General features: G+C 45.9%; 1 protein-coding gene across 1 annotated transcript in view; it reads right to left on the bottom strand.

Annotated features, from left to right (window-relative positions):
- Positions 1-4,952: 4,952 nt before the first annotated feature.
- The window catches only part of LOC110335906 (triggering receptor expressed on myeloid cells 3), a 9,982-nt gene continuing 6,023 nt past the window's right edge, over positions 4,953-8,911 (bottom strand). The window contains exons 3-4 of the mRNA XM_021218340.1: positions 5,833-5,933; positions 4,953-5,376 (exon numbers count right to left, since the gene is read on the bottom strand). Coding sequence (XP_021073999.1) covers positions 5,323-5,376; positions 5,833-5,933 — 155 coding nt within the window. The 3' untranslated portion in view covers positions 4,953-5,322. The remainder of the gene's footprint in view (positions 5,377-5,832; positions 5,934-8,911) is intronic.

Raw genomic sequence — 8,911 nt, 5'->3', positions numbered from 1 at the left:
GCTAATTTCTTAGCTCCAGCTAAGCAGCATCAATAGTCCCAGTAATGCAAAGTTTTTGCTTTAGTAGTTCTGGTATCTTGCTAATCACAGCTGATTTTTCAGCCCCAGCTAACCAGAACCAAAGCAATGGCCCTGAAAAGAGTCTTTAATTTTCCCTCTGAAATTTTACAAGCTAGGTCTCCATCTTCTGCACTGTTCTCAACATTATCTTTCAAGCTCCTACACAACATCCCACAGTGTTCTTAATGGATCTTCTAGCCCAAAGTTCCAAAGTCCTTCCACAGTCCTCCCGAAAACATGGTTAGGTTGTCATAGGAATACTCCACTATGCTGGTACCAATTTGTCTTAGGGTTTCTATTCCCAGACAAAACATCATGACCAAGAAGTAGGTTGGGGAGGAAAGGGTTTATTCACCTTACACTTACACACTGCTGTTCATCACCAAAGGATGTCAGGACTGGAACTCAGGCAGGTCAGAAAGCAGGAGCTGATGCAGAAGCCATGGAGGGACAGAACACCTAAATTCTTATTTGTCTTCATGTATCTGCTCCACTCCCAGGGACTCTAGGGACCTCCTGTGCAGCAGTTGAGGGATGGAGATGGCAAAGCAAGGAATAAAAAAGTCCAATGGCCCCGCCTTGTACTTATGAGGGACCCAGAAGTGTGGGATATGAACTTCATTTGTTTGATTTGGTTTGCAGAGCTGGAAATCAAACCTAGGGCCTTGTACATGCTAGTAAAGGAAGGGCTCTCCTCTCCACCAAGCTATAATGCCAGCCAAAGCTTTAGTTATAAACTCAATCTCATTGTCCCCGAATTACTGAACTGAAGGTAGTATTAGAATCAAGTTTTATTTCCTTCAAATGTTGTCACACAAGAGACTGAAGCAGTTAAGAAAAAGCATGTGTTGCTTTTGGAGAGGGCCAGGGTTCATTCAGCTCCTGACAGCTATGTCGGGGGGGGCTAACAACCACCTCTCACCCCAGTTCAAGGAGATCTGATGCTCTCTTCTGGCCTCCTCTGGCATCCATATGTACAAATCCACACAGAGACACATACACTTATTCATAAGTAAAAACAAGTCTTTTTTCTTTTTAAACACTACCCAAGATATTTAGGAAAATACTTTCTTCTTCATGGAGAACATTGAGGTGCATCATTACACATTTGTCAGTATCCAGAGAGTGCAAGACACCAACAGTAGATCCTAAAGAAGCTAGCCTGAGCTGATAGTACCACATCAGTGTGAGTTTACCCATTGTGCAATTGCACTGTTCTGGAGGGACAGCATGCCGTAAAGGGAGGACCTGTGCATGGGGAAAGGCTGGGAGGGAAGGTTTTTTGTTTGTTTGTTTGTTTGTTTTCGCTTCTAGCTTCCTTTCATTTCTATAATAAAATGCACTAACAAAAGCAATTTCAAGAAGAAAGCACTGATTTGGGCTCAGAGTTTGAGAGCATAGCCTATTGAACTGGGGAAGTTAAGGCAGCAAGAACTTGAAGCAGCTAGTCACATCGCAGCCGCAGTCAAGAAGCAGAGAACAATGAATGCATGTCTCCTAGTGTTCAGCTCACTCTCTCCATTTCCCATAGTCCAGAGTCCCCTGCCTAGGGAGTCATCGTGCACCCATCGGACAGCTGCTAGATTGATCTAATTGATCGGGATGATCTATAACTCCAGTCCCAGGAGATCTCAGGCCCCTTTCTGGCCTCCATGAGCACTGTGCACATATGGTGCACAGACATGCACACAGAAAAAACACTCATACCCTATACAACATTTTTGATCTAATTTTTTTTTTGTGGTACTGCATTCTGCCTCTCTGCTGAGGGTGTCCGGATGCTGCTGGCATGCTGGCCCAGAGGAAGCACAGCAGAAGCCAGAATGGGAAGTCCCACAGCCTGTGTTTCCCTTGGGGACATCAGATGCTTCAATGAAGCAGCTCTCTGAGAGGATCTTTGCTTGGTCACATTGCTTTATTGGGGGTGGATGTGGGTATTCAGCGTGAACTAGGGATTCTGTACCTCTTGGGGGAAGGGCTTGAGAATAGCCAGGAAGGGAAGGTCATTGGCTGAAGGCTCAAGGCTATCTAGATACCTCATTAGCATGGAGAGGGACTCCAGGTATTCTGCCACATGACTGAGTGGCTCTACGCCTGCCGTGCTGAAATCTCTGGAATTCCTGGGATTTGAGCTCCTCAGCTTTACCAGTTCTTACGCCTGTCTGGTAGCACAGTCCCAAATGCCCTACCGTTTTTCATGTGTATTCCCACATATATTACTCACTGTCCTGTAGGTATGAAAAGACACTGTGACTAAGGCAACTCATAAAGAAAAACATTTCATTGAAGGCTTGCTTGCTTACAGTTTCAGGGGCTTAGTCATGGCAAGGAGCATGGAGGCAGGCAGGCATGGTGTTTCAGTGACAGCTAAGAGCTTCATCCTGACCCATAGGCAGAGAGAGGCAGAGACAGGAAGAAAAACAGAGAGGCAGAGAGAGGCAGAGAGACAGAGACTAGGCCTGATGTGGGATTTTGGAACCTCAAAGCTCAACCCCAGTGACATACTCCAACAAGGCCATAGTTCCTAATCCTTTTCAAATAGTGTCACTTCCTGATGACTACACATTCAAATATTTGAACCAATGGACCATTCTTAGTCAAAACTTCTACTTCCTGCCCCCATAGACCTGTGACCAAATCATAATGTAGACATGGTTTCAGTCCAACTTCAAAAGTTGGACCCATAGGCTATCGCAATCTCAATATTGCTTACAAGTCCCAAGTTCGAAGTTTTTTTCTGAGACTAATGGTAATGTCTTACTGTAATCCCTTATTTAATCAAAACCAAGAAGCAGATCGTAGGTTTCCAACATACCATGGCACAGGACATATCGTACCATTCCAACATGGAGAAAGGGAGAATTCTGAACCAAAGCAAGACCAAAATCCAGTCAGCCAGACCCCAAATGTTGCATCTTCATGCCTGATGCCAAAGTGGCAGGTATCCCACGACTTGGAATCCCCAACACAATCCAGGCATCATCTTCACGGCTTCATACAATGGGCACCTCTGGGCATCTGTGCAGACACACCCCTGGCACACACCTACCCTTAGCAGCTTTCCTTAGCCAAGGAGGGAGATTCTATAACCCCGTTTTTGTGTCCTTGATTCTAAATCAAGAACCATGTGACTAAAGCTGTCAAGTTCTATTGCTTGCTATAGCTGGAACATAGGCCTCTCATTCAGTTATATCTGTATCAGGTCTCTGCTGTTGATGGCTTCATGCTTAAGCTTTTCTTTAATTCTTCTCCACAAGTTGGAAGCTTAGCTGAGTGCGGTCTTACCCTGAGGTCACCACTTAGCCTACTTAGTATCAGGCTTTTCTTTAAACCTTTGTTTTGTTTTGTTGTTGTTTTTGAGACAGGGTTTCTTTGTATGGCCCTGGATACCCTAGAACTGGCCCTGTAGACTAAGGTGGCCACAAATTCAGAGATCTACCTGACTCAGGTGCCTGAGTGTTGGGATTAAAGGAACGGCCCACCACATCTCTATTTCTTTAAACTTTTTATCTCCCTAAGTACTGAACTTACTTCAATTACACTTCTTGGAGCTCTTTTTTTCTGCAAACAGTCCATTTTTGTATTTCTTTTTGTCCAACTTACTCCTTTTCTGTAGGGTTGTTGTCCTACATTCACTCTGCCATAGGGCATGGCTGCTTAGGGAGGTGGGATGCGGAGAGTTTGACTGTGCTTGTCCAATGCCATCACCACCAGGGCTGGTGCTGGGCTGTAGGAAAGCCCCACGACACCACACAGCTCTGCTGGGGACCACATCTAGCCCCAGGCTGGGCAGCAGGGCTGGGGGAGGGGAGAGCTCTGGCTAGTCCCAGTGGTAATTGCTGGCTTGGAAATTGTCCTTGGCTTGTCAGATGCAGACTTGGTGGCCATTGTGGCTGGGAGCTCAGAGAGACCTCCTATGAAAAGAGGCAGTTCATGCTTCCAAACAGTTTATTGTCATGGCAGAAAATGGATAAATAAAACCATACCCCACTTCTCAGGGTGGGCCTGAGATTAAATACCTTTTGCAGGAAGGACTGTCTGGGAAAGGAAGCTTATTGGCAAGGCCCTCCAGACCTCTAGGTACCTCATTAGCATGGAGAACAATGTTTTGAGCCTATTTAACTGTGGTCATGTCTCTTTTCCTATTGTCTTGGTCTGAGATGTTAGGGATAACTCATCTACATGTGGAAGGACTTGGGGTGTGTGCCCATACAAGACTGATGGCCACAAATCTCTCTAGGGGCAGGGAGCTGCAGCTACATGAGAGGGGTCTGGTGCCAGGAGCAGGAGAAGCTCCTACCATCCCATCAGGGTCTTTAGGGCTTCAAGCAGTGGCCACTAATAACCACACTATACAGTTGGCATTAGGCTGTCTTGAAATCTCCTCTACCAACACCTTTAATCCAAAGCCCTTTAATTTAGCCCCAGGCAGATTTTTGGAACAAAGGAAAAAGCAGCCACATTCTTTGCCAAAACATCACAAGAAAAGTCTCTAGGTCACTTGTGTACATTCTTCCCCTCTGAAACCTTTTGATCTCAGCCCCCACAGGTCCAATTACCCTCAGCACTGTCTTCAACACTCCTACTAGGATGTCCCATTAAGTCACACTTAAAGTATCCAAGTGCTTTTCAAGTCGGAAGTCTTCTATATTCTTCCAAAAAACCATCATGGTCAGGTCTGTCGCTGCAATACCCCACTTTCTGGTGCTACATCAAATAAATAGACAAGATAAACATTCATAGACACTCTCAAGACCTAATCTTAATCTAGACAGATAGATTAAGATTAAGATAGATACGCCTGGAGGCTTGTCTATGAGATTTTATATTGCATCATGTGACAGTTGGCATTCAGGATCACAGGAGGGGTACAGGAACAGTAAAACTGCATGAAAAGATACATTTTTTTTTTTTTATTATCAGAAGAGAGATAGGTTACACCATGTAGGTTTTACCAGTCCACAGCAGGGCAGACCTGGTTAGCAGGAGAGAAATGGAGATAAGATTTTGAGGTGAATTCTCTGTGGGTCCTGCTTGAGTGCTCCATCAAAGGTCCAAATCTCTCTCAATTTCACATTCTTCACTGATATCTCATGAGCCTCCTTCTACACAGCTCTCTTCAGAGCTGTCCTCTGGGAGTAACATGTGCTAATTAGAGTTCACAAGGAGAATGTAGGAAGGCCCAGATTGTCCCCAACACAGAACATCTGGTATGTTGTTAATAGACAAGGGAAGGTGTGCTCACAGCTTGTAGCAGGAGGGCTACTGTTTCTCAGAGACCCCCTGTACTTTGGATGTCTTGGAAGGCTGTAACACCTGTACAGGAAAACGGGAATAGACAAGCTTTAGAAAGTATCAGCTCAATTGTAGGCATGATGGTGCACACCTTTAATGCCAGCCCTCAGTAGGGTACAGGTAGATGAATCTCTGTGAGTTCCAGGGAAGCTTGGGCTATATAGTGAGACCCTCAAACAAACAAACAAACAAGACTAGAAAATATATGACTAGCCCAGAAATCTCAGGCTTGAATGGAAGGGCAGATAGCCCACCCGGCTGCCTACACCCTGCCTGTCCTCATACTTGGGTCTTCCTAGCCAAGGGAAACCCACTAAGCACATTGCTCCCAGGATCTTGGCCAGTACCCTGCATTGTGCCTAGGGCTGGCCTTACCTCTTGACTACAGAGCCCTCTGAAAAGGACATCCAGGGGACAGGTTCTGAAGAACCTTTGGGACCATTCTTATCCACCCCACTCCTGACTTGTCCCACTTACCTTAGGCCCAGCTTTGCAGAGAAAGATAAACAGGACTGAGAAGACCAGGCCCTTGTTCAGTATGAAGCCGCATGTCAGAACGATCACCGTCACTGGCTGCTCTGTGAGATCAAAGGCAAGTGTGGGCACTCCAGGGATGACTTTAAATCTAAGTGGACATGGATTATCTGCCTTCAGGGCTCTGTGGTTGGACCTGCTACCTGCCTTGCAACCTGAGAGCAGCTAAGGGGTTGCATACCCTTGGAAGAGAAGGCCTTCATCTTTCCCATGATCCTCGTGTCCCAGAACAAACTGTTTTTCTGTCTCTTCTTACCCCCAAAACTCCCCATCTTATGCTTCCTGAACATGTTTACTAGATGAGGGCATCTCCGCCAGTCTCTCACATTTCACCTGACACTAATATCTCTCCCTTCTGTACTCCCCAACTCTTCTGCTGCCTTCAAAGTGTCTGGTTCCTAATCCTTTCCACAGTGCTATTTGACAAATACTATGGCCTGGAAATAGATAAAGACTCTTTAGGAGGATTAGCAGAAATATGGGCTCCACTGGGTGCCCAGATATTGTTGGTAAAGTTGGACAGTGTGCCCTGTGCTTGGGAGGCTGTTTACCCAACCCAACTGGCTTAACCTGAGCCAACAAGGAACCTGACAGTGTGGAATTTTTTTTTTTCGGTAAACTACGCAGCTCTCTTCCCAGACCATTATCATAAGACTATCTGGCTGAGGAAGGGAGGTTCACTGGGCCCTAGAAGGTCAAAGATGGGATATCCACTTCCCAGACAGCATCCCAAGCTGCACAATAGATAAGAAACATCCAAGTTTGACACTGGACATCAGGGCCAGCACTGTGTCTTTTAACACCACACCTAAGTTATGCTCATGACATGGTGCTGGTATCACCCTTCAGAGTCCTATCTAAGAGCCTGGCTAAGGGTCACAACACTCAACACATTCTCCTACCCAGTCCATCATACCCAATCTACCTGCCTGCCCTGGTCACGGCCCCTCTTGCTGAGGGTGTCTCTGGTTCATAGTGGCAGTTTCTATGTAACCTAGGTAGGTTTCTATTGCTTTGATAAAATCTATGACAGTAGCCGGGCGGTGGTGGCACACGCCTTTAATTCCAGCACTTGGGAGGCAGAGGTAGGCAGATTTCTGAGTTCGAGGCCGGCCTGGTCTACAAAGTGAGTTCCAGGACAGTCAGGGCTATACAGAGAAACCCTGTCTCGAAAAAAACAAAACAAAACAAACAAACAAACAAAACCCTATGACTGTGCTGGCTAATAGAAATTAGTGGTGATTAAGACAAGTTAGTACCAGGAGTGAGGTTCTCTGTGACAGACCTGACCAGGATGTGTAGGGGAGAATGCGAAAAGACTTTGGAACTCTGGACTAGAAAACCCAATGAGTGTTGAGAACTCAGTGAGCTGTTCTGTAGGAGTTTGGAAGGTAAGGATGTTGAAAACAGCGCAAAAGATAAAGGTCTATGAGGTTTTAGAGGGAAGTAAAGACTCCGTTGGGCCTTCTGTGGGAAGATTCTGTGGCTCTAGTTAGCTGGGACTGAAGAATAAGTTGTGATTAACAAGAGACCAGAACCACTAAAGCAAACCCTTTGCTCTTCTTGGACAATGATGCTAATCGTCTAGTGCTGAAGAATCAGTTGTGACTAAGAAGAGACCGGCACCTTTGACGTGAAGTCTTCTAAAGTCTCTTCAGCATTTCCTCAGAACCAACACACAGAAGTTGTGTTTCAGAAGCTGCCAAAACTGCCCCTCATGCTGGAAGCCCAACTTGGCAGTGTAAGTGTCACTCACACCGATTGGTTTTGAAGGCACGAAGGGGTCGTGGAGAGCAGGAGATGCCCAAGAGATGCTACTGGGGAAAAGTCTAGCCTCACTGCAGCAAGACACACCAACAGTTTTGGAGATGCCAGTGCTGTGGGATGACCACCAAGAATGGGAATAGCAGCGGGATGGAGCCAGCCAGAGCCTGGAAGACCAGCTGTATAGGCTGTGGAGGGCAGAGCTGGAGAAGTGACCCAAACCTCTTGGAGAACCCCAAGAGACCATGAGTGAATCCCAGATAATTGGATACTGAGTTACTTACACGGGCAAAGTTTGCTTTGCTTTGGTTTGATTGTGACAGTGCCCTGGTTCTACCCTCTTGAAGTAAAAATTTATTTATCTTTCCAGGAGACCACAGTTGAGAGACTTTGACTTTTAAAAGGCTTTGTATTTTAAACAGGACTGGCTCTTTTAAAGAGACTGAATTTTTAAGTCTTTGAATTTTTAGAGACCATGGGACTTTTAAGATTTATAATGCTTATGCTGTAATGTTGATATTAATGTGTGCTCTTTGGGAAGAACAAGAAAGGAAAGGTTGTGACTTAACAGTGATGCATTTGTGTGTCAGGTTGACAAGGGGTCAATAAGCAGCATCCTCCATGGCCTCTGCATCAGCTCCTACCTCCAGGTTCCTGCCGGGTTTGAGTTCTTGTCCTGGCTTCCTTCAGTGATGAACTACTATGTGGAAGTGTGAGCAAAATCAGCCCTTTCCTCCCCAACTGGCTTTTGGTCACAGAGTTTCATCTTAGCATTAATAACCCTAATTAGGATAATGACCAAAAGCAACTTGGGGAGGAAAGGTTTTATTTCATCTTACACTTCCAGATCATAGTCCATCATGGAAGGAGGTCAAGCAGGAAACCAAGTCAGGAACCTGGAAGCGATAACTAAAGCAGAGGCTATGGAGGGGAGCTGCCTGACCACGTGCTTAGGGGTGGCACCGCCCACGGTGGGCTGGACCATCTCATTTAACCATAGAAGCAATTCTCTACAGACAAGTCCACAGGCCACTCTGATCCAAGCAATCCTTTGGTCGAGACTCCCTTTTTCCCAGGTGACATCTGGTTATGTCAAGTTGACAATATAAAGCAACCAAGACACCTAACATCCCTATGTTCCATCCTTATTACCAGAGAAGCAAGAAAAGAAGGAATGAAGGACAGGAGGGAGGGAAGGAGGGAGAGGGAGGGAGGGAGGGGGAGAGAGAGAGAGAGAGAGAGAGAGAGAGAGAGAGAG

The sequence above is a fragment of the Mus pahari genome, chromosome 18, assembly GCF_900095145.1.
Source record: "Mus pahari chromosome 18, PAHARI_EIJ_v1.1, whole genome shotgun sequence".
Lineage (NCBI taxonomy): Eukaryota > Metazoa > Chordata > Mammalia > Rodentia > Muridae > Mus > Mus pahari.
This window is presented reverse-complemented; position numbering and strand designations above follow the sequence as displayed.